This window comes from Archocentrus centrarchus, chromosome 9 (assembly GCF_007364275.1).
Source record: "Archocentrus centrarchus isolate MPI-CPG fArcCen1 chromosome 9, fArcCen1, whole genome shotgun sequence".
Lineage (NCBI taxonomy): Eukaryota > Metazoa > Chordata > Actinopteri > Cichliformes > Cichlidae > Archocentrus > Archocentrus centrarchus.
Window position 1 is genome coordinate 14,508,254 of NC_044354.1, and position 25,579 is coordinate 14,533,832.

General features: G+C 39.1%; 6 protein-coding genes and 1 non-coding gene across 7 annotated transcripts in view; 1 reads left to right on the plus strand and 6 right to left on the minus strand.

Moving 5' to 3' along the window:
• Positions 1-753: 753 nt before the first annotated feature.
• LOC115785859 (polyubiquitin-like) lies at positions 754-1,786 on the minus strand. Its single transcript, XM_030737771.1, has 2 exons — positions 1,630-1,786; positions 754-1,531 (listed from the first exon to the last, which is right to left on the minus strand). Exon 2 carries the CDS (start codon positions 1,517-1,519, stop codon positions 1,049-1,051), a length of 471 nt encoding a protein of 156 aa, XP_030593631.1. The 5' UTR covers positions 1,520-1,531; positions 1,630-1,786; the 3' UTR covers positions 754-1,048.
• Positions 1,787-4,909: 3,123 nt separating this feature from the next.
• Positions 4,910-5,942, minus strand: LOC115785900 (polyubiquitin-like). Its single transcript, XM_030737821.1, has 2 exons — positions 5,786-5,942; positions 4,910-5,687 (listed from the first exon to the last, which is right to left on the minus strand). The coding sequence occupies exon 2, from the start codon at positions 5,673-5,675 to the stop codon at positions 5,205-5,207; it is 471 nt and encodes a 156-aa protein (XP_030593681.1). The 5' UTR covers positions 5,676-5,687; positions 5,786-5,942; the 3' UTR covers positions 4,910-5,204.
• A 3,194-nt stretch (positions 5,943-9,136) lies between these two features.
• On the minus strand, positions 9,137-10,115 carry LOC115785857 (polyubiquitin-like). The gene is made up of 2 exons (XM_030737769.1): positions 9,959-10,115; positions 9,137-9,860 (listed from the first exon to the last, which is right to left on the minus strand). The coding sequence occupies exon 2, from the start codon at positions 9,846-9,848 to the stop codon at positions 9,378-9,380; it is 471 nt and encodes a 156-aa protein (XP_030593629.1). The 5' UTR covers positions 9,849-9,860; positions 9,959-10,115; the 3' UTR covers positions 9,137-9,377.
• A 1,820-nt stretch (positions 10,116-11,935) lies between these two features.
• LOC115785748 (polyubiquitin-like) lies at positions 11,936-12,938 on the minus strand. Its single transcript, XM_030737572.1, has 2 exons — positions 12,804-12,938; positions 11,936-12,706 (listed from the first exon to the last, which is right to left on the minus strand). Exon 2 carries the CDS (start codon positions 12,692-12,694, stop codon positions 12,227-12,229), a length of 468 nt encoding a protein of 155 aa, XP_030593432.1. The 5' UTR covers positions 12,695-12,706; positions 12,804-12,938; the 3' UTR covers positions 11,936-12,226.
• A 1,356-nt stretch (positions 12,939-14,294) lies between these two features.
• On the minus strand, positions 14,295-17,978 carry gatc (glutamyl-tRNA amidotransferase subunit C). Its single transcript, XM_030737732.1, has 5 exons — positions 17,617-17,978; positions 16,587-16,637; positions 16,033-16,202; positions 14,694-14,797; positions 14,295-14,521 (listed from the first exon to the last, which is right to left on the minus strand). Exons 1-5 carry the CDS (start codon positions 17,797-17,799, stop codon positions 14,460-14,462), a joined length of 570 nt encoding a protein of 189 aa, XP_030593592.1. The 5' UTR covers positions 17,800-17,978; the 3' UTR covers positions 14,295-14,459.
• A 189-nt stretch (positions 17,979-18,167) lies between these two features.
• On the plus strand, positions 18,168-18,240 carry trnak-uuu (transfer RNA lysine (anticodon UUU)). Its single transcript has one exon. It is a non-coding gene; the product is annotated as a tRNA-Lys (tRNA).
• A 1,572-nt stretch (positions 18,241-19,812) lies between these two features.
• sgsm1a (small G protein signaling modulator 1a) overlaps positions 19,813-25,579 on the minus strand; it is a 33,456-nt gene continuing 27,689 nt past the window's right edge. The window contains exons 21-25 of the mRNA XM_030738180.1: positions 23,773-23,855; positions 23,522-23,631; positions 23,260-23,356; positions 22,731-22,898; positions 19,813-21,209 (exon numbers count right to left, since the gene is read on the minus strand). Of these exons, the coding sequence (XP_030594040.1) occupies positions 21,121-21,209; positions 22,731-22,898; positions 23,260-23,356; positions 23,522-23,631; positions 23,773-23,855 (547 nt within the window). The 3' untranslated portion in view covers positions 19,813-21,120. The remainder of the gene's footprint in view (positions 21,210-22,730; positions 22,899-23,259; positions 23,357-23,521; positions 23,632-23,772; positions 23,856-25,579) is intronic.

The following is a 25,579-nucleotide window of genomic DNA, read 5'->3' on the forward strand; positions in this document are numbered from 1 at the left end:
TGTGATTGCATCAGCTGTTATTGGTATTGAATCATCATTCACTGGTAGAAACAAAAGGTTCTCATTTAGCAAAATTGATGCAGATTCAACATGGCCTCCAACAGGCATGACAGGTGCAAAATAGGGCTCTCCTTAGATGAAGATTGTGATTAAAAAACAAACAAAAAAACATACTGTATGTATTGCAATAAAGCAGTTGCAAGTAGGAGACAGACAACTACTGAATTGGCGGTGTGGCTTCTCCTTGGATGAAGATGATGAAGTATGTTTTCATCACGAAACCAAGATTTCTTTTATTTATTTATTTTTTGTCAGAAACACCGTTTTCTAAGAGGATAATTCAACCTTATATGAAATGTGATGCAATTCTGTTTCTTTAGCAATGTCTTTAGCAACGAGTATCCGTTCATTTTAAAGATTTCTTCATCATTAGCGTAATCTATGATACCTACCAGTATGTCCAATGATACACAGCACAGGAAACTCTTAATACTTAACACTTTAAATACTCGACTGTCTTTGCAGTAACCAAAAAGCAGAAGAAAGTATATTATTTTACAGTGTAACATCGAATTAAAAGCATTGATTTATAAGATTGTGTGTCTCTTATAAACGTTAGCATGGTGGTTTTAAAACCAATGATGAAATGATGCTTTTCCGTTTACCTTTTATAGTTATGATCTGTACCCCCCCCCCCCCCCCCCCCCCCACACACACACCCTGAGCTGACACAGGAAATGAGACGAGGCAAACTTTCGTTAGAAACTTTATTCTCAGTAATCAGTGCACATTTAATACGTATTTGTCAGAAAAACTTATAAGATGTTGGTTTGTCTGAATTACATATCTGTTGTGCCAAGAGAAAACAAACTTTAACATAGGTTTGCAAAATTGTTAATGAACACACGCTGCACAGTCCATTGGAATGTTTTTGTTTTCCAAATAAAAAAGTACTAATAAATAAAAAATATATATCTAAAAATGGTCCAGATGATTAATAGTAAATAACGTCCATGGGTTTTCTGGTAGATGAACTGTAAAAGTGTCCTCAGCCTCCTCTCAGACGTAAAGTCATGTCGATGGTGCTCTGGTTTCTAACGTTGTAGTCCACCAGTTTGTTGCCATCCTGCATCTCTTTACCTTCGTGAATGAGCCTCTGCTGGCTCGCAGGCACCCTCTCTCTGCTCTCGACTCTTCTCTTGAAGTTGCTCACAGTCTCGTCGGGCTGGATGTCGTAGGTGCTCGTCTGTCCCTTTTCATTTTTGAGGAACACCTGGATGGGAACAGGCTCGGTGACCAGCAGAGACACCTGGGAGCCCTGCTGTAGGCCGTAGTGGCTGATGGATTTGGAGTCGTCGTTGAGTGGGGTTTTGTGACCATTGCTAAAAACTAGCCTCTGCCTCTGAGGGTCGACTTTCAGCATGCTCTGGATTTTTCTTTTCAGAGAGCCAACTGTGTCCTGTGGGTTCACCCTCACGGTGTGAGAAGACCCACTCAGCATAGTGATGAATATTTCCATGTTGAATGTAGTCTGGAAGATAATTTAAAAATATTTATTAAAAATAAACCCACTCTAGTAAAATCAAAGGGATTTTCAGTTATTTATCACAGGATCGGTCAGCATCCTACCTTGCAATGACTTTTTTTCAGGCAAAACAAACTTCCCCGGAAAGTTTAAGCCAAGTCTTCCGACGTCGAAAGGTAAACAATGATGTTTGAACAACAGCTGAGCGGAAAGCCTCGGCTCAGCACTTTATATACACTCTGCCTCAGCTGATCAACGCCCTCCCACTTGCTTAATATTCGTTTTCCATCTCTGTCATAACAACTTTCGGTTTCTATTCTCCAGTCATGACTCTGCTGTAAGGCTGTGCTGCTTGAGGTGTTTTGATCGACACACCCTGTGATGCGTTTATGACCTCATCAGCTAACAGGTAATATCAAGCAGGTAGGGGAATCCCAGCTGAGAAACACCTGCTGGTATAAATCATGAGCAAAAAGCTGGTCTATTTTTAGATACCTGCACTTTTGATTCACATAGAAACAAAACAGAAAGGAAAATAATCGATTGGCATTGATAAGTATTTTTCTGAATAGATAAAGAAACTTAGAAATCAAGAGTGATGGAAAGAATACTTTATTTACAGTAAAGTTGCAGTAAAAGCCATCATCAAATGAATTTAAACCATCAAAGTACATATCATGCATTAAAATGTTCCATGTGACTGATTATATACACTCATTTGACACTTTATTAGGTACACATTTCCCCTTCAGATCCATTAAATCTTCACGGCACAGATTGACATGATAGCAGCACAGCTCCTGCAGGTTTGTCCGCTGCACATCCACGATGTGACTCTCCCGTTCCACCACATCCCAAAGGTGCTCTGCTGGATTGAGATCTGGTGGTTGTGGATGCCATTACAGTACAGTGAACTCACTGTGCTGTTCAAGAAACCCGTTTGAGAAGATTTGAGCTTCGGGACATGGTGCTTTATCCTGTTGGAAGCAGCCATCAGAAAATAAAGAGTCCAAAGTGTGACAAGAAAATATTCCCCACATCAATACACCACCAGCAGCATGAACCACTGAACCATGCTTTCATGTTGTTTATGCCAAATTCTGAGCCTACCAACCCAATGGGGCAGCAGAAATCAAGACTCATGAGACCACACAGTGTTTTTCCAGTATTTTGTTGTGCAATTTTGGTTTCTTGTTTTCAGCTGACAGGAGTGGCACCCAGTGTGGTCTTTTGCTGCTGTAGCCCATCTGCTTCGAGCTTTAACATGCATTCAGAGAAGCTCTTCTGCATACCTTGGTTGGTCACTTAAATCACATTTCTTCCCCATTCTGATGCTCAGTTTGAACTTGAGTCGTTAGTCTTTGCCATGTTTGCATGCACTCAGGTAAAAACAAAAATGGCTTTTCAGTTATTTATCACAGGCTCGGTCTGCTTCCTACCTTGCAATGACTTTTTCGGGCCAAACAAACTGTCCGGAAACTTCAGGTGTTCAGACATCGAAAGGTAAACAGTGATGATCAAACAACAGCTGAGCAGAAAGCCTTAGCTCATCACTTCATACACTCCGCCTCAGCTGATCAATGCCCTCCCACTCGCTTAAGATTCTTTTCCCATCTCTGCCATAACAATTTTCGGTTTCTATTCTCCAGTCATGACTCTGCTGTAATGCTGTGCTGCCTGAGGTGTTTTGATCAGAGACTTTCCTCCTTAAAAAAATAACAGACTTAATAGGTCATTTGCATAAAGGTCATTCCATATAAACTCAACCAGTGGGTCCGCAGGTGACCATCTCAGATTTGAGTGAAAATTATTATGAAAGTACCTCTATGTGTATATTGAACACCTGCAAAATTATAGGCCTCAGCTCCAAAGGGTTTCTGAGATATGGCCTCCAAACTTTGGGTGCCGTGCCCTATATTTGACCTCGTGAATCATGATTTTCAATTTTCTAATAATTCAACAGGCAATATCTCCCACACGAATAATATGCTTAGCCTGACAGTTGGTGTCCTGGGTAATTTTGGCCCATACTTTCAGAATGGGGCATCATAAATGTTGTGTCTTCTCTCTTTCTCAAGTTATTAGCCCCTTAAAAACCAATATTTTTACAGGCGAAAATACAAAATTCATATTTCAAAGTCCTCCCATGATGCCAGGATCTCTCTCAGAGACCACTTAATGCCATATTCCTATTATTTCAGGACAGGTGTGTGTGTTTGGGGAAGATTAGGTCTGTAGAAAGCATAAAATTAGAATTAAGGGACTATTTTTGCCTGTCCAGTTGGGCACCTGGGCAACTGCCCAAGGTAATGCCACTTGGTTGACATAAATTTACATATCTTAACTGCATTTCCTCAAATGTTCTACTTGTTTTCTCATCTCCTTCTTTGTTTTATAATCATTTGAAATATAGGCAATTTTTACCAAACGCGCCCCCTATTATCTCTCTTTTCCAGCATAATTTAAAGATTCTCACCCATACATCATTTCCAGACATTGCTATAGAAACAGGACTGCATCGCTCACATTTTATAAATGCTGAATCATCTTCTAGCTAGGCATTGTGTGATGGCATCAGCTGTTATTGGTATTGCAGTAGAGCTATTGCATCATACAGAAATGAAATAGGCCTACTGTGATTGCATCAGCTGTTATTGGTATTGAATCATCATTCACTGGTAGAAACAAAAGGTTCTCATTTAGCAAAATTGATGCAGATTCAACATGGCCTCCAACAGGCATGACAGGTGCAAAATAGGGCTCTCCTTAGATGAAGATTGTGATTAAAAAACAAACAAACAAAAAAACATACTGTATATATTGCAATAAAGCAGTTGCAAGTAGGAGACAGACAACTACTGAATTGGCGGTGTGGCTTCTCCTTGGATGAAGATGATGAAGTATGTTTTCATCACGAAACCAAGATTTCTTTTATTTATTTATTTTTTGTCAGAAACACCGTTTTCTAAGAGGATAATTCAACCTTATATGAAATGTGATGCAATTCTGTTTCTTTAGCAATGTCTTTAGCAACGAGTATCCGTTCATTTTAAAGATTTCTTCATCATTAGCGTAATCTATGATACCTACCAGTATGTCCAATGATACACAGCACAGGAAACTCTTAATACTTAACACTTTAAATACTCGACTGTCTTTGCAGTAACCAAAAAGCAGAAGAAAGTATATTATTTTACAGTGTAACATCGAATTAAAAGCATTGATTTATAAGATTGTGTGTCTCTTATAAACGTTAGCATGGTGGTTTTAAAACCAATGATGAAATGATGCTTTTCCGTTTACCTTTTATAGTTATGATCTGTACCCCCCCCACACACACACACACACACCCTGAGCTGACACAGGAAATGAGACGAGGCAAACTTTCGTTAGAAACTTTATTCTCAGTAATCAGTGCACATTTAATACGTATTTGTCAGAAAAACTTATAAGATGTTGGTTTGTCTGAATTACATATCTGTTGTGCCAAGAGAAAACAAACTTTAACATAGGTTTGCAAAATTGTTAATGAACACACGCTGCACAGTCCATTGGAATGTTTTTGTTTTCCAAATAAAAAAGTACTAATAAATAAAAAATATATATCTAAAAATGGTCCAGATGATTAATAGTAAATAACGTCCATGGGTTTTCTGGTAGATGAACTGTAAAAGTGTCCTCAGCCTCCTCTCAGACGTAAAGTCATGTCGATGGTGCTGTGGTTTCTAACGTTGTAGTCCACCAGTTTGTTGCCATCCTGCATCTCTTTACCTTCGTGAATGAGCCTCCGCTGGCTCGCAGGCACCCTCTCTCTGCTCTCGACTCTTCTCTTGAAGTTGCTCACAGTCTCGTCGGGCTGGATGTCGTAGGTGCTCGTCTGTCCCTTTTCATTTTTGAGGAACACCTGGATGGGAACAGGCTCGGTGACCAGCAGAGACACCTGGGAGCCCTGCTGTAGGCCGTAGTGGCTGATGGGTTTGGAGGCGTCGTTGAGTGGGGTTTTGTGACCATTGCTAAAAACTAGCCTCTGCCTCTGAGGGTCGACTTTCAGCATGCTCTGGATTTTTCTTTTCAGAGAGCCAACTGTGTCCTGTGGGTTCACCCTCACGGTGTGAGAAGACCCACTCAGCATAGTGATGAATATTTCCATGTTGAATGTAGTCTGGAAGATAATTTAAAAATATTTATTAAAAATAAACCCACTCTAGTAAAATCAAAGGGATTTTCAGTTATTTATCACAGGATCGGTCAGCATCCTACCTTGCAATGACTTTTTTTCAGGCAAAACAAACTTCCCCGGAAAGTTTAAGCCAAGTCTTCCGACGTCGAAAGGTAAACAATGATGTTTGAACAACAGCTGAGCGGAAAGCCTCGGCTCAGCACTTTATATACACTCTGCCTCAGCTGATCAACGCCCTCCCACTTGCTTAATATTCGTTTTCCATCTCTGTCATAACAACTTTCGGTTTCTATTCTCCAGTCATGACTCTGCTGTAAGGCTGTGCTGCTTGAGGTGTTTTGATCGACACACCCTGTGATGCGTTTATGACCTCATCAGCTAACAGGTAATATCAAGCAGGTAGGGGAATCCCAGCTGAGAAACACCTGCTGGTATAAATCATGAGCAAAAAGCTGGTCTATTTTTAGATACCTGCACTTTTGATTCACATAGAAACAAAACAGAAAGGAAAATAATCGATTGGCATTGATAAGTATTTTTCTGAATAGATAAAGAAACTTAGAAATCAAGAGTGATGGAAAGAATACTTTATTTACAGTAAAGTTGCAGTAAAAGCCATCATCAAATGAATTTAAACCATCAAAGTACATATCATGCATTAAAATGTTCCATGTGACTGATTATATACACTCATTTGACACTTTATTAGGTACACATTTCCCCTTCAGATCCATTAAATCTTCACGGCACAGATTGACATGATAGCAGCACAGCTCCTGCAGGTTTGTCCGCTGCACATCCACGATGTGACTCTCCCGTTCCACCACATCCCAAAGGTGCTCTGCTGGATTGAGATCTGGTGGTTGTGGATGCCATTACAGTACAGTGAACTCACTGTGCTGTTCAAGAAACCCGTTTGAGAAGATTTGAGCTTCGGGACATGGTGCTTTATCCTGTTGGAAGCAGCCATCAGAAAATAAAGAGTCCAAAGTGTGACAAGAAAATATTCCCCACATCAATACACCACCAGCAGCATGAACCACTGAACCATGCTTTCATGTTGTTTATGCCAAATTCTGAGCCTACCAACCCAATGGGGCAGCAGAAATCAAGACTCATGAGACCACACAGTGTTTTTCCAGTATTTTGTTGTGCAATTTTGGTTTCTTGTTTTCAGCTGACAGGAGTGGCACCCAGTGTGGTCTTTTGCTGCTGTAGCCCATCTGCTTCGAGCTTTAACATGCATTCAGAGAAGCTCTTCTGCATACCTTGGTTGGTCACTTAAATCACATTTCTTCCCCATTCTGATGCTCAGTTTGAACTTGAGTCGGTAGTCTTTGCCATGTTTGCATGCACTCAGGTAAAAACAAAAATGGCTTTTCAGTTATTTATCACAGGCTCGGTCTGCTTCCTACCTTGCAATGACTTTTTCGGGCCAAACAAACTGTCCGGAAACTTCAGGTGTTCAGACGTCGAAAGGTAAACAGTGATGATCAAACAACAGCTGAGCAGAAAGCCTTAGCTCATCACTTCATACACTCCGCCTCAGCTGATCAATGCCCTCCCACTCGCTTAAGATTCTTTTCCATCTCTGCCATAACAATTTTCGGTTTCTATTCTCCAGTCATGACTCTGCTGTAATGCTGTGCTGCCTGAGGTGTTTTGATCAGAGACTTTCCTCCTTAAAAAAATAACAGACTTAATAGGTCATTTGCATAAAGGTCATTCCATATAAACTCAACCAGTGGGTCCGCAGGTGACCATCTCAGATTTGAGTGAAAATTATTATGAAAGTACCTCTATGTGTATATTGAACACATGCAAAATTATAGGCCTCAGCTCCAAAGGGTTTCTGAGATATGGCCTCCAAACTTTGGGTGCCGTGCCCTATATTTGACCTCGTGAATCATGATTTTCAATTTTCTAATATTTCAACAGGCAATATCTCCCACACGAATAATATGCTTAGCCTGACAGTTGGTGTCCTGGGTAATTTTGGCCCATACTTTCAGAATGGGGCATCATAAATGTTGTGTCTTCTCTCTTTCTCAAGTTATTAGCCCCTTAAAAACCAATATTTTTACAGGCGAAAATACAAAATTCATATTTCAAAGTCCTCCCATGATGCCAGGATCTCTCTCAGAGACCACTTAATGCCATATTCCTATTATTTCAGGACAGGTGTGTGTGTTTGGGGAAGATTAGGTCTGTAGAAAGCATAAAATTAGAATTAAGGGACTATTTTTGCCTGTCCAGTTGGGCACCTGGGCAACTGCCCAAGGTAATGCCACTTGGTTGACATAAATTTACATATCTTAACTGCATTTCCTCAAATGTTCTACTTGTTTTCTCATCTCCTTCTTTGTTTTATAATCATTTGAAATATAGGCAATTTTTACCAAACGCGCCCCCTATTATCTCTCTTTTCCAGCATAATTTAAAGATTCTCACCCATACATCATTTCCAGACATTGCTATAGAAACAGGACTGCATCGCTCACATTTTATAAATGCTGAATCATCTTCTAGCTAGGCATTGTGTGATGGCATCAGCTGTTATTGGTATTGCAGTAGAGCTATTGCATCATACAGAAATGAAATAGGCCTACTGTGATTGCATCAGCTGTTATTGGTATTGAATCATCATTCACTGGTAGAAACAAAAGGTTCTCATTTAGCAAAATTGATGCAGATTCAACATGGCCTCCAACAGGCATGACAGGTGCAAAATAGGGCTCTCCTTAGATGAAGATTGTGATTAAAAAACAAACAAACAAAAAAACATACTGTATATATTGCAATAAAGCAGTTGCAAGTAGGAGACAGACAACTACTGAATTGGCGGTGTGGCTTCTCCTTGGATGAAGATGATGAAGTATGTTTTCATCACGAAACCAAGATTTCTTTTATTTATTTATTTTTTGTCAGAAACACCGTTTTCTAAGAGGATAATTCAACCTTATATGAAATGTGATGCAATTCTGTTTCTTTAGCAATGTCTTTAGCAACGAGTATCCGTTCATTTTAAAGATTTCTTCATCATTAGCGTAATCTATGATACCTACCAGTATGTCCAATGATACACAGCACAGGAAACTCTTAATACTTAACACTTTAAATACTCGACTGTCTTTGCAGTAACCAAAAAGCAGAAGAAAGTATATTATTTTACAGTGTAACATCGAATTAAAAGCATTGATTTATAAGATTGTGTGTCTCTTATAAACGTTAACATGGTGGTTTTAAAACCAAAGATGAAATTATGCTTTTCCGTTTACCTTTTATAGTTATGATCTGTACCCCCCCCCCCCCCCCCCCCCCCCCGCCCTTAGACACACACACCCTGAGCTGACACAGGAAATGAGACGAGGCAAACTTTCGTTAGAAACTTTATTCTCAGTAATCAGTGCACATTTAATATGTATTTGTCAGAAAAACTTATAAGATGTTGGTTTGTTTGAATTACATATCTGTTGTGCCAAGAGAAAACAAACTTTAACATAGGTTTGCAAAGTGTTTAATGAACACACGCTGCACAGTCCATTGGAATGTTTTTGTTTTCCAAATAAAAAAGTACTAATAAATAAAAAAATATATATCTAAAAATGGTCCAGATGATTAATAGTAAATAACGTCCATGGGTTTTCGGGTAGATGAACTGTAAAAGTGTCCTCAGCCTCCTCTCAGACGTAAAGTCATGTCGATGGTGCTGTGGTTTCTAACGTTGTAGTCCACCAGTTTGTTGCCATCCTGCATCTCTTTACCTTCGTGAATGAGCCTCCGCTGGCTCGCAGGCACCCTCTCTCTGCTCTCGACTCTTCTCTTGAAGTTGCTCACAGTCTCGTCGGGCTGGATGTCGTAGGTGCTCGTCTGTCCCTTTTCATTTTTGAGGAACACCTGGATGGGAACAGGCTCGGTGACCAGCAGAGACACCTGGGAGCCCTGCTGTAGGCCGTAGTGGCTGATGGGTTTGGAGTCGTCGTTGAGTGGGGTTTTGTGACCATTGCTAAAAACTAGCCTCTGCCTCTGAGGGTCGACTTTCAGCATGCTCTGGATTTTTCTTTTCAGAGAGCCAACTGTGTCCTGTGGGTTCACCCTCACGGTGTGAGAAGACCCACTCAGCATAGTGATGAATATTTCCATGTTGAATGTAGTCTGGAAGATAATTTAAAAATATTTATTAAAAATAAACCCACTCTAGTAAAATCAAAGGGATTTTCAGTTATTTATCACAGGATCGGTCAGCATCCTACCTTGCAATGACTTTTTTTCAGGCAAAACAAACTTCCCCGGAAAGTTTAAGCCAAGTCTTCCGACGTCGAAAGGTAAACAATGATGTTTGAACAACAGCTGAGCGGAAAGCCTCGGCTCAGCACTTTATATACACTCTGCCTCAGCTGATCAACGCCCTCCCACTTGCTTAATATTCGTTTTCCATCTCTGTCATAACAACTTTCGGTTTCTAGTCTCCAGTCATGACTCTGCTGTAAGGCTGTGCTGCTTGAGGTGTTTTGATCGACACACCCTGTGATGCGTTTATGACCTCATCAGCTAACAGGTATAAGCAGGTAGGGGAATCCCAGCTGAGAAACACCTGCTGGTATGAATCATGAGCAAAAAGCTGGTCTATTTTTAGATACCTGCACTTTTGATTCACATAGAAACAAAACAGAAAGGAAAATAATCGATTGGCATTGATAAGTATTTTTCTGAATAGATAAAGAAACTTAGAAATCAAGAGTGATGGAAAGAATACTTTATTTACAGTAAAGTTGCAGTAAAAGCCATCATCAAATGTATTTAAACCATCAAAGTACATATCATGCATTAAAATGTTCCATGTGACTGATTATATACACTCATTTGACACTTTATTAGGTACACCTTTCCCCTTCAGATCCATTAAATCTTCACGGCACAGATTGACATGATAGCAGCACAGCTCCTGCAGGTTTGTCCGCTGCACATCCACGATGTGACTCTCCCGTTCCACCACATCCCAAAGGTGCTCTGCTGGATTGAGATCTGGTGGTTGTGGATGCCATTACAGTACAGTGAACTCACTGTGCTGTTCAAGAAACCCGTTTGAGAAGATTTGAGCTTTGGGACATGGTGCTTTATCCTGTTGGAAGCAGCCATCAGAAAATAAAGAGTCCAAAGTGTGACAAGAAAATATTCCCCACATCAATACACCACCAGCAGCATGAACCACTGAACCATGCTTTCATGTTGTTTATGCCAAATTCTGAGCCTACCAGCCTTAGCTCATCACTTCATACACTCCGCCTCAGCTGATCAAAGCCCTCCCACTCGCTTAAGATTCTTTTTCCATCTCTGCCATAACAATTTTCGGTTTCTATTCTCCAGTCATGACTCTGCTGTAATGCTGTGCTGCCTGAGGTGTTTTGATCAGAGACTTTCCTCCTTAAAAAAATACCAGACCTAATAGGTCGTTTGCATAAGTACATATTCACGACCAATATCTACAAATTAAGCCGCTTCTAGCTGCCGTGCACAAAAATGCGCCTGAATATCGTGCGCGGTTGAGAAATACGGCAATGTGAATTTTCTCAGATCTCTGTTTTGGTAATTTGGGGTCAAATAAAGTAAGATTCTGTTTAGGTTTGTAAACAAAGATAGCCAAATAATTATTAACATTTCATTTTTGCGTTATATCACTGGATGTACTGCTACCTATCAGTGGATTACTCTGATACTGAAGAAATCTTAAACATTTCCTTAAAAAACATCTGAATGCAAATGTTCACCGAGGCGTCAATGGTGACGCAACAGAACCTGCCCGAGTATCCGCTCATTTTAAAGATTTCTTCATTATTAGCGTAATCTATGATACTTACCAGTATGTCCAGTGATACACAGCACAGGAAACCCTTAATACTTAGTTCGGCGAATTGAATTTTTCAAAATGAAGTGGAAATGGCAATTTTATTTATATAACACACTTAAACTCAATCTGTAACACTTTAAATATTGGACTGTCGTTGCAGTAACCAACAGGCAGAAGAAGACCTGTATATTATTTTACAGTGTAACATCGAATTAAAAGCATTGATTTATAAGATTGTGTATCTCTTATAAACGTTAGCATGGTGGTTTTAATCCCAATACTAATATGATCTTCTTCCGTTTACCTTTTGTAGTTATGATCTGTACAAAATACAGCCCCACCCCCCCTACCCTGAGCTGACAGGAAATGAGACGAGACAAACTTCCTTTAGAAACTTTATTCTCAGTAATCAGTGCACATTTAATACGTATTTGTCAGAAAAAAAATTATAAGATGTTGGTTTGTCTGAATTACATATCTGTTGTAGAGAAAACAAATTTTAACATAGGTTTGCAAAGTGTTTAATGAACACACGCTGCACAGTCCATCGGAATGATTTTGTTTTCCAAATAAAATACTAATAAATTAAAAATAATATCTAAAATTGGTCCAGATGATTAATAGTAAATAACGTCCATGGGTTTTCGGGTAGATGAACCGTGTTAAAGTGTCCTCAGCCTCCTCTCAGACGTAAAGCCAGGAAGATGGTGCTCTGGTTTCCAACGTTGTAGTCCGCCAGTTTGTTGCCATCCTGCATCTCCTTACTTTCGTGAATGAGCCTCTGCTGGCTCACAGGCACCCTCTCTCTGCTCTCGACTCTTCTCTTGAAGTTGCTCACAGTCTCGTCGGGCTGGATGTCGTAGGTGCTCATCTGTCCCTTTTCATTTTTGAGGAACACCTGGATGGGAACAGGCTCGGTGACCAGCAGAGACACCTGGGAGCCCTGCTGTAGGCCGTAGTGGCTGATGGGTTTGGAGTCGTCGTTGAGTGGGGTCCTGTGACCATTGCTAAAAACTAGCCTCTGCCTCTGAGGGTCGACTCCCAGCATGCTCTGGATTTTTCTTTTCAGAGAGCCAACTGTGTCCTCTGGGTTCACCCTCACGGTGTGAGACCCACTCAGCATAGTGATGGTTATTTCCATGTTGAATGTAGTCTGGAAGATAATTCAAAATATTTATTAAAAATAAACCCACTCTAGTAAAATCAAAGTTATTTTCAGTTATTTATCACAGGCTCGGTCAGCATCCTACCTTGCAATGACTTTTTTTCTGGCAAAACAAACTTCCCCGGAAAGTTTAAGCCAAGTCTTCCGACGTCGATAGGTAAACGATGATGTTTGAACAACAGCTGAGCGGAAAGCCTCGGCTCAGCACTTTATATACACTCTGCCTCAGCTGATCAATGCCCTCCCACTCGCTTAAGATTCGTTTTCCATCTCTGTCATAATAACTTTCGGTTTCTATTCTCCAGTCATGACTCTGCTGTAAGGCTGTGCTGCTTGAGGTGTTTTGATCGACACACCGCGTGACGCGTTTATGAACTCATCAGTTAACAGGTAATATAAGCAGGTAGGGGAAAAACAGCTGAGATACACCTGCTGGTACGAATCACTGGCAAAAGCTGGCCTATTTTAAGGTGCCTGCAATTTTTATTCACATAGAAACTAAACAGAAAGGAAAATAATTGATTACCATTTATAAGTATTTTTCACAGTAGATAAAGAAACTTAGAGATCCTCATGTTAATCACAAATCAAGAGTGATTGTGAGTGATAGAGGGAATACTTTTTCAGGGAAGTTGCAGTAAAGGCCATCATGAAAGGGATCAAAGTACATATTATGCATTACAATGTATCATGAGACTGATTATATACACTCACTGGACACTTTATTAGGTACACCTTATTTCTACTGGGTTGGATTCCCTTTACCCTTCAGATCCATTAATCCTTCATGGCACAGATTCAACAAGGCACATGGCAGCAGAAATCGAGACTTATCAGAACAGACAATGTTTTCCCAATCTTGTTTCAGCCATTTCTAGTTTCCTGTTCTCAGCTGACAGGAGTGGCATTTAGTGTGGTCTTTGCTGTGTCTCATCTGTTTCAAGGTTCCACATGTGGATTCAGAGATACTCTTCTCCATACCTTGGTTGGAGGGTTAACCCTAACCCTAATCACCCTTTGCCCCTAGTCTGATGCTCAGTTTAAACTTCAGCAGGCAGTCTTCACTATGTTTGCATGCTTAAATGTACTGTATTATTGTGACTGAGTAGTTGAAAAGGCATACATAATGAAGTGGCCAGTGAACCAAAGTGTTTTCATACAGATTATAATGTTGTAGCTTTACTGGTCTGGCCACTTGAGAGGAAATTGGGCTGTGTATGGCCCATGAACTAAATCCAGCATATCTGACACCCCTGATCTAGAGTAAAAATCATGAGATGTTTACTTAGAAAGGAAAGAAAATGGAACAATTTCTGGACACGTTAGTCATTTTTAGTGGAAACACAAACCAGACTGTTAAAATCTTAACATGTAAAGTATTTAAAACTTTCCAGTAAATGTAGTGGAATTAAAATTTAACGAAGCATGAAATAAAAATAATCAACTACAAGAATCTCAAACTCAAACCGCTGACCTCAGTGTCCTCAGAGGCTCTCAATAACCTGACCATTTCCATAAAATGATACTGAAACTAAACAAAACATGGGTGGCAGATGAAACTGAGAAACACAACCTATGCAAATGAGAAGCAGCTTTTTATTTTTCCTGTTGCAGAATATGTGAAAACACACATCACACATAACCCTTTTAGATATGCAGTGAAGCTGGACTCAACCAGGAAATCAGACACATACTGCAGTCCTTGAAAAACACTTTCAGTCTTCAAAAAAAATAATAAATATCAAAACTCTGAGTGTTTCAGCATGGCAGTCCTCTCCTCTCTCTTAGGTAGAGGAATATTTCCTGTGGTAAGAAAACAAGCAATAATTAAGGATCATGCAGGTACAAAATGAATAGGATGAAATACGTTAATCATAAACTTTAATTTGATTAACTTCACATCCTATTAATGCAATAATGACATTTTAAAATCAAACTTGATGCATAGAAATAAAAATACTCCAGTTTTTATTACCTGGTGGTGCCACAAAATATTCTTCAACTGTGCTGTTGGAGAGCTGAAGTAGTTTTTCCGCACAATCACCCTCAATCACCGCATCCTCCCTCAGGTGTAAAGCCCTGATTGTGCAGGGATAAAACACAATTACCGAAATTAATTAATTCTTTTTTTTTTTTTTAACTACATACAAACATCTCAATCAGAAAAAAAAAACAGGCTAAATCAGATTCAAATATCATTTGGTTTCAGTGGAGTAATGCAAATCTTTTCAAGAAACTATTTCTAAGCAAGCCAAATACTTTCTGACTGTGCATACCCCACAGCTCTGTGATCTTTCTTCACATGCCTGTTTTCATGTCCTAAATGTGTGTGGATGCCCTTTCCAGAAAGCATCACAGTCATAGCAACTACTGTGCTGAACAGTCAATATATACACCACATGGATAAAAGTACAGGAGTTGCTGCTCTGGTATGGAAACCCATGATGTGAAGCTCCCGGCGCAGTTTTTGTGCTGATGTCAACACCAGAGGAGGTCTGGAGCTCTGCAGTTACTGAGTCAGCAGAGCGATGGCAACTTTTAAGCACAATGTCCCACAAACTGACTTACTGACAGCACCATGTTTGAAATCAGTTAGCTCCACAGAACAACACAAATCTTAGTAAAGGCAGAATGCATGGGTAGGTGCTTGATTTTACACACCTGTGGCAATGGGACTGAAAACACCTGAATTCAAAGATTAAGGTGTGTGGCTCAATGTTTTTGCTCATATAATGTGTGGAGACACAAACACCCCTACAGCTTTTGAAGGTTGATAACACATACACCAGAAATATGATTGCCAAAAACAAATGCAGGACTGATTGATCTCTTTTGGTTATGCCACACTGTCACTGATTAAGTGTATATACTCATGAATACACTATAGCTTATTGAATCACATTACATTTAAACATCTGACCCAAAATCTTCAGTCAGCATGAAGCCACTACATGCATGAGTTCTTGACAGGTATATCTGACACCAACTGCTCATCAATTAGAATAAATGTTGGCTTCAGATCCTTTTATATCCCTGCTCTATCATCCAGTCTGAACATATCAGGCATATATATATTATATATATATAAAATCTTTTTTTTTCCACTTTATTTTCTCTACTGTGGTCAGGCCAGATTTTAATAAAGACTTGGCCTTCTCCTCTCATGTGGTCTCCTTTGTCTGGCATCAAAAATAGCCCAAGCTGTTTTCAAAGCTGTGACTCAAATAGAAAAAAGTCAGTCAGTCAAAAGCAGCCAAACATTCAGCTGCTTGTTTCTTAACCAAGCTGATATTCATAACTGCACTTGGCCATACCTGTCCTCCAGAACTGAATCCATCGGTTCAACCCCTGTCGTGTCAACAGCATGAAGCTGGTCTGCAAACCGTATGGCTTTCTCCAAACATGCCACTCCCTGCTTGGTGCGGAAATCAACCAAGGCCAGTCGCTCTAGTTTGTCCACCAGGTCAGCAGGGATATGGGCAGGCTGTTAGATAAATAGTGTATTGCTTAGAAACGTATGGGTGATAGCTTCTTTTCACCATCACTTAAACATGACATTTACACTACATAACCACTGAATAAAATAATGAATCCATCAATCATTTATAACCAGCAAATTTTATAATGACCAGTGCCCCATCATGTATATCCTTTTATCTTTGGTAATCTCTGCTGTTTTGTAGGCAGCGTGTTTTGGTGTCTTTCAAAACAAAAAAGTTTATTTCCCTCTTTGAAGAGTTTAACTGTCTCTCTGTCACAGCTATACAAGTAATCACAAAAAGATGGATGTTACGCTACAACAAATTCTGTATGACATCCTTTTGATTTTACTGTCACCAGTGAACTGTGTTGTGTTAAGGGTGATTACTGGGGGAAGCTGGTCCTCTGGTACTGGCTCCCAAGTTGCCACCTGTGGTACCTGCAGAGGAGACAGGTAACAGGTAACAAGACTGAGTCAGCAATGTGTAGAAGATGTTAGTATATTGGATATAGTGAAGGTAGTGGAACGTAACTAACTACATTTACTTAAATGCTGTAGTTTCTGAAGTATACAATATTTCCATTTAATTCTCCCTTACACTTCCATTTTCAGAGGTAAGCATACTTTCTACTCAACTAAATTAATTTTGATAGCTTTAGTTATTAGTTTAATTTAGGATCAAGATCTCAGATAAGTTTTAACTCCCTGAAACCCTTTTTTGGCATCTTAGTTTAGACACCTGGGAGTGGGTGGAGAAAAATGTCAGGTTATTTGTGACAGAACGATAGCAACAAGAGTGAAAGGGAAGGATTACAATAGTGAAATTACAAGACATGCAGAGGGTTGATGTGATAGGGGAGGATGCTGGGGATAGGGTGAGATGGAGGCAGATGATCTGCTGTGGCGACCCCTAAAGGGAGCAGCAGAAAGAAAAAACAGATACTTCACTTTGATCAGTGATGTTTTATACTTTGTCAAGCAGTGTCGACTTTATTGTGTTACGTTGTAAAAATACCCATTAACCTCACATGAAGCCATATTTTGAAAAAAAAAAGTATATAACAAATGATGCGTAGCTGGTCAAAGAAGAAGAAACAAGAGCTCTGCAGGTCTCAGGAGGTTAAAATACTGTACAACATATTGGTGAAATTAATTTCTGACCTCTAACAAAAAGATGTCTCATATGTCTTGAGATGTTCACAGCGCCACCAAACACATAGATTTCCTCTAGACTCACTTCAAATTATGAAAAATTTCGTCAAATAAAAAAATCATGCTGCTTCCACAAACATGCTTCAGTGTTAATAATCTGCATGTCATCAGTCAGAGGGCCCAACCCAGAGCCTTACTTTAACACCTCAGAAATATAATGCTTATACTTCATGCAGGGCTTTTACTTGCAACACATTCACTGTACCTTCGTGTTAAGTGGTTGAGAGCTAGGCAGACGAGTTATATTTGTGTAGCGGCTCCTCGGACAGCTGCTGTACAGGTTTGTTATTGAGTATCCATCGTTAGGTAGCAGGGTAAATAATGTCCGAGGGATTCTAAGCGATACGCCACGGCATGTGCGCGAGGCAGCGAGGCTAAATACGGACATTTTCAGCACAGCTAGCTGCTAGTCAGCCACAGCGACATTTACAGATGTAGTAAGAAAATTACTCATTCCATTTGGTCAGCTTTCGGCTAAACTAGCTGTACATGCTGCATCTAGCTAACGACGTGCTGTAGCTAGCAGGAAGAAGGAGCGGTAGGACGAGAGGAAGCGAGAACTTCAACCTGAGCTTACTTCCGTGTTGGTAGCGCCACAGTTTAAATAGAGTGAGGGTGTTTTAGGCTGTTACATGTATAATGCCGCTTAACAAATATAAAGTACTTGACGTATGACAACTTTTAAAAAGAGAAGATAATTTGACTTCACTGTAATTTTGATTTAGCTGACAACAGCCACATATATTAGTATCGAGCGCCCGGATAGCTCAGTCGGTAGAGCATCAGACTTTTAATCTGAGGGTCCAGGGTTCAAGTCCCTGTTCGGGCGTATGTTTTTGTAACTAGTTTTTCTCCTACTCTCGCCTTCTGAGATTAGGGCGACCACACTTACATAATAACAGCGTTATTACCCTGTTATAGCATGCAAACATGCTGGGACGGTCGCACTAAAAATTAGTCCACATGAGCATCTTTGCTGAGCTTCTTGATAAAAATGACTCGCATTTTACTCAAAATCACACGTCACCCTAAGGGAAAAAAAAGTTATTTTGTAAAAACGAATCATACACACTCATGTGAAATGAAAGCAACCGCCTTTTTTTTATCTGTAAGGTTTTTAGGATCAGGGCATAATAAAACAAAATATCATCTGGCCATTACCAGGCACTAAAGTTATTTAAATCTATCTTCAGATGAATCACAACACATGACATATTACAATGTTATTATTTATTTAACAACATCCAGCCATCCATTCATTCTCTGCCGCTTATCCTGTACAGCGGCAGGGTTTATTTAACAACAGTTAGGTAAAATTCTAAAAGCAGTGTGTGCAAAACTAAGCCCACCCTTAACTGCTTCCATAGGAGGGTAAGCAGCAGCCAGGAGCTGCTAATGCATTTGATTAACTGATCATTAGCAAGTGTGAGTACCTCTATAAAAGCAGATTTGGCAGTTTGCAGGTCTGGAGCATACAGGTGTGCATTAACACAATGCCAAGGAGCAATTGTTGATGCTGGTCAATCTGGGAGGGGTTATAGAACAATTTCAGAACAATGTGAAATCCATCATTCTACAGTGAGAAAGATTATGGACAAACAGAAAACAGTTAAGGCAGCTGCCAGTATTCTCAGGAGTCACCGTCCCAGCTAATTCACATCAACCCAACATAAGAGGTACATCTCAGACTCTGCAGACCTCAGTTAGCATATAAAATGTTAAAGTTCATGACAGCACAATTAGAAAAAGTCTGCACATGTATGGCTTGTTTGGAAGGGTTGAGACTCTGGAACAAAGTCCTTTGGACAGACGAGATGAAAGCAGAGATGTTTGGCCATAATGCACAGGACCAGATTTGGTGAAAACCAAACACAGCATATCTGCACAATCCCCTCATACCAACTGGAAATTCCTCGACAAGGATGTGAGAGACTGATAAAGAAAACAATTACTTCAAGTTATTCCTGCTAAAAGTGGTTCTACAAACTACTGAATCAAGTGGTGTACTTAGTTTTTTTACATACTGCTTCTGCATTTTGGCTCAGTTTTTGTTAAATGGTAGAGTATGCCATGTGTTGCTGTTCATCTGAGGTTGTATTTAAAGAATTTTAGAACATGCTAAGGACTAGATTATTTTCATGCCCTGATGCATAAAATCTTGGAATATGAATAGTGTGTACTTGCTTTTTCACATGACTGTATATCCTGATTTTTTAATTCAACACAGCCCTGATGGTGTTTTTGCAGAATCTCTCCCCTTCAGTTTGATTAAATTGAGTAAAAAGCACATTACAATACATTTTGGAAAAATAATGATTCCATTTTATTTTTTTTTATTATAAGAACATATACCATTTAATATACTGTATATATGAACTAAGTATAGAATTTGATTGTTTTACAATACACATTTAGAACTGGCCACAAAATAAAAATATCCGATTTACAAAGAAAGCAGCATCTGAATGAAAGAAATTGATGAATGAATAAATAAATAAATACTTTGGCATAAATGTTACAATAAATTAAAATAGGCTTCCTGACAGCATTTAGCATTCACAAAGAAACACCAATATTAAATGCAGATCATCCTACCACATCCTTGAAACAACACTTGAAACAGCTGACTGAAGTTTTAGGCTATGAATGACGCATCTGTCAAATCTGCCAAAACACTAAAATAAATGTACTTTAAAAATCTGTCATACTGTAACTTTCATTCTCAGCTCTCTGCTTAAACCACTCTCACACTGAATAATCATCTGATCTCTGCTTTTCAGATAAAATTAACATTTGACAAGCACCAGACGATACAGGACGATACAAAAATCAAGATGAGGAAATCTCCACAATTTACAAAGTTTACACTTGGTTCACTGGATAGTGAAAAATAATTTAAGTTTATCAAACCGAGCTTGTTTCTTTACATAAATCTGCGCTAAGACATCAATCAGTAACATAAATGTAAGAATTTGCAAGATAATTCTAATAATTTAAACACATTTCCTTCTCCCGGGACACCACAGGTAACAAATAAAGACATACTATTTGGCAGACAAGGCAGTTCAAGAACACTGGAAACACTGTTGGCTAAACCAATAATGTGGCGCTAGAAGCTGAATCATTCTGAACACTGTGTGTAAAACACAACTGGAGTGGGTTATGTTTTGGGCTCCAAGCCAGTGACCTGAATCAGTTTGTAAAAACTGCTTTCACTTTAGGGTGTAAAGCATATTAAAATTCTGCAGACATTCTTTCCTTCATTAGAATAATAGCTCTATCTCTGTAGACTAAAAAAATCAATATAAACTATTATCACAATGTATTTTTTCCCATAAATATAATCTCTGGCTGAATTCAGTTCTGCTTTTTGGTTTGAAATGTGCAGCTAAAACCATCTTTATCTGAAAATATTAAGTCCACTCGGACTAAGATTGACACTTGAGGGATTTCTGAGATAACTATTTGGAAATAAATAGCTTTACATTAGTTTTCACTTCAACATACTGACAAATATTAAGCGTATTATTCTCGTACACCTGCAGACAACACAAACAACATCAAATAACGTGGAGGATATAGTCAATAAGGCTCATAGCAGCAAAATGATTGTAAAGGCTTCATGTACGTGTGAGAGCGTGCATTCTTCTCTTGTGCTGCTACAGCCGGTCACACTTTTCTTGGAAGGAAAAGGAGAGAAACAGCACAATCACTTGTTCTCTATCAGCATCTGCACCTTGCACACCAGATCTCTGGCCAGGGTCAAAATCTGCTTGATGTTGTGACGCTCTGCCATTTCTGAAAGACAAAAACAACAACAATGTACAGACAGCTTCACAAAAAAGCAGAACGTAGTTTCTGTAAATGAAATGTTTCACTGAGCTTAAAAAAATGTGCTCAGAAAACTGCTTACAAAAGTTCAGACTTTACAGTCGCAGTCATTCGTAACAAACTCTGTAAGCTATGTTCTAATTAAAAGTTTCTGTGGATATGATGAATCTTAGTTTTTAAGTTTGCACTGCCGATCAAATACTATCTGTGAGTCATTGTAAATAATTTAATAATTTTAATTCAGTCTAAAGCTGTTGAACTGAAAATTAGCCTCAACCCCCTTAATCCCTTGGCTATTTTTCTTTTTCTTTTTTTTTTTTTTTCTGGAATTTCCACCTGAAAAAACATTCAACAAATTTGTCAGCAACACCTGCAAAAAGGCCACAACGCTCGACCTTGGGCTCTATGGATATGAGACCGCTGGGAGAGTTTTGAAATACAATATGAATTTTTATCCTTATCAGCAAGCCAGAGTGGGAGTTGAAAACCATTTACTGTGTCAGTAAATGTTTTTAAACCTCAGGAAAGGAAACTACAGTACATGGCTCTGTTCTGGGACTTCCTGCCCTTGCTTGCACGTACATGGACAGCCTGAGAGCAGTAAAAGACCAGCAGGTACAGAGCAGAGCAGGCATCAAGGACAGACAATAAACTGATTAAGTCAGACACAACATGTAAAGAAGAAACTCCAGTAGAGGTGGGCTGCATGGTCTATATTTAATTTGCCATTTGGATGTGTAAAAGGAAGTATCAGCCGCGGCATTGGTTGATGTGGGCTGGCGTTGAAATCAGCTGCTGTCACTGGGATTGTGGGCTGAGTGTAACTTCATTGCTTTCCTGAATGTTCTGCTAAACAGAAATGGAGCACAAAACCTGCCACAGCTATTTTAGTCAAAGCAGTACTCTGTGGCTTATTCAATGAACATGCCACGCTTGGCAACCCTTGAAAAATGGTGCATGGTTTCAGATACTGTCTGGTCTTGATACAGGGACCTGGGGGGTATATTCTAATAAAAACTCTTGTTACAAGAAATCTGCTTACAGCAAGAGAAAGACAGGTTTTTAAAACTGCACTGGAAGAGGCTGCAATAACACAACATTAAGTCCTTTGTATGAGTCAGGCTGTCAAAATGGTGATTCGTGTGATCTCTATAATGATGCTGCTTCTTTAGTTTCTTTAAGAGACAGAGCTGAAATTATGCAGCTGTATTAACAGGCCAAATAATACTACCATAACAAATAGACTAATGGGTAGAATGGGGTGCTGATTTGGCTTGGATTAGAGGATAAAAAAAAATTCTGTCTGCAGTATTAAAGCAAGGCAAAACATGTAATCAGAGTAGCATGACTTTTAAATGGAAAACATCATTAAACCAGACAGTTATTTGATTTATGTTAGTTTTGTACATTCTAAAACTATTCTTGTTCTATTGTGGCAAAGACTGTTGCACAGGAATGTATATGTGAACTTCAGCTTTGAGACTTTACCATTGAAGAACTTAATGATGTCGGTGAAGTCCATGTTATTCTCCAGGATGATGTCCCTGTACACCTCCACCAGTGCCAGTGCAATGAAGAGGACATAGTGACTGGAGGAGACATGCTTTGCTGCCCAGATGGTTTCCCACACTGCAAACACGTCATCATACACCAGCTCTGCGAGAGAAAGCAGACAAACAAAAACTGACCTGCATCAGTGTTCAAAGATTTGGGTTGGAGGTGAGGTTGTGAAGCTTTCAGTGGAGAGAGGAAATGAGGGGAGATAATGCAGATATACCAAGAAAGCTAACAAAGAAAGATAATAGAAAATAAGACTAGCCTACGGCAAACCCTTATATTTAGCAGAATGAATTGTAAAGCCAATTAATTTAGTGGCACTCATGCAAAATGTCTTCCAGCTGAATGTGCTGCTAACAAGCTCCCAAACTGTTTGGTATTTTATCCACAAGCAGGGCTTAAAGAGAAAGGAATCTTCTGTAATTGGCACAAACTCTTTCAGGCTATACTGTCACTTTACCTCGCTTGAAGTCTAGGAGAAACCAGCGGTAGCAGAAGTAGAAGTGGGTGTAGTCTCCATTTTGGTGCATTAGCTCAAACAGCTCAGAGTCCAGGATCTATACCAAGACAGGATCAAAGGAGATATATATATATATATATATATATATATATATATATATATATATATATATATATAATATATATATATATATATATATATATATATATATATATATATATATAAATAAAGAAAGGGGTTTGTAATGCTGTGATACTGTCACCTGGATTAGAGAGCGCATGTTTGCAAAGTGAGTGTCCATAGCTCCTCCATGTGGAAAGTTCTGATTCATTCTCTTCATGAGTTCAGTGAAACAGCTGAAAGCCATGGCCTCTGACAGGAGGATAGAGAGAGGAAGTTGGAGTGAAAAATCGAGTGGGCAAACTCTTCTCTGCTGTTGCATCAAATACTGTAAAAATACACCAAGTGTCAAAGAGGAGGGAAAATAAATAGTGAATCAGAGTGTTGACTCACCGTCATCCAGAATGACTAGAAGTGGAGCCAGCAGGTCGCACATTCCCTGCACGTAACCGATGTCAAGGTGCCTCCAGATATAGCTGTGAATATACAACCAAGAGAAGTGAACTTAACTCCACTTGGCTGTTTTTCTCTCTGAGGTGCACTAATGTCCACAGCTGTTTCCACATGGAAGCCAAGTTTTTCCCCATATAATATTCAGCATTTTCAAGGCAACTACAGCACTGTGTAAAAGCTCACCTTTAATTTGCTTATATTTGCTAGGAAACTGGGAAATGCAGCGATTTATTGAAATGTGTAAACATGTGGAAATCCAGTATATAAGGCAAAAAAAGAGTTTGTACAAGCTGTTGCCAATCAGCTTGTACAATCTTTCTAAATGGCATTGCATGGTGGATCAAAATTTGATGTCACTTTTCTGCATTCATAATTTCATCAATTTTGGCAAGTTCTCCAACACCACTGACTTAAATGAAGCCCCAAACCATGACAGAGCCTCCACTGTGTGTTACAGATGCCTGTACACACTCACTGCTGTACCTCTCTCCTGACCTCCTCTGTACATACTGATGGCGATTTGAATCAAATTTGGATTCACCATTCTGTGAGACCTGTAGCCACTGATTTTCTTTGAAATTATTTTTATAACTTTATTTTATTTGCATTGTTTATACATTTAAAGTAACCCTATACAAACATGTAAAAGCAAGTATGCCACTGATTTTCAGTCCAGTTTTGTGTAATTTGGCATGCCTCAGTTTTTCCCCACCATTTCGCTTCTTGGCAGCCAGCCTTTCACTGGGGCCATTTCTGATGAGACTTCAATGAACAGTAGATGGATGAACTGAAGGACATCTCTCAGGTCCTGTGTCATGTCTTTGCTGGATGTTTTCATATTTATTAAGGACATAACTTTCAGATACTGTTCATCTGCTGTGGATAGTTTTCTCTCTCTTTTTTTTTTTTTTTTTGCCTGCCTTCTTTTGCCCTCCATTTATCCAGTTTTCTGGATATGCTAAGCTTTCAGCTAATAGCTCTTTGGGAATCATCTTTTTTGGGCAAAAATATTATTTATGCCTGTCAAACTGTGTTATCTTTGGTGTTTTTCAGAAATTCAACTAAATAAATGGGAACAAATGAGGTGTTTCTGCAACAGGCTGATTGTAACAAAGTGCCTTAAGATAGAATTTGAAATTTGAAGTTGTCTGTTATGTGTAGACACAACATTGGTTCATATCATGAGTCTTTTTGTGCTTGAATGAGTGACAGATCAGTGTTAAGTGGCTTAACAAACAAACAAACAAACAAACAAAAACATTCATTTGAAAATGGTCAGGTACAAGGACTAGACTGAAAAATTAGTGAAAAAACAACCAATGTCCAAAGAAAAACTTTGAAAGACCTTCAGACCTGGAGAGCTATTGTTCAACTTCAATTTATAACATTACAACAAAGCCTGGCTCCCTGGAAGCAAAATATAAAGAAATGAGTGGTAACTCAAGGCTTTTGCACAGTACTGCATGTTTTACAGATGTTAGATGTTGTGTACATTATTGTGTAGGGAGGACGTCAAAGGAACCCCTCTAACTGAATCAGTAGAGATTCAAATGCTGAATCAGAATGAGTCATTGAGTATTTGAAGAAAATTTCACCTATTCCTTTGTCTTATTGGTTTCAGTCTTTTCATGGTATTTGAGTATGGCTAGAGTTATAGTAGAAATGTATTAAATAGAGTATTTATGTGATTGATTTGACAAGGGTTAACAGAAAAAATTTCCTCTACTCAAGATTTTGTCCTAACTGC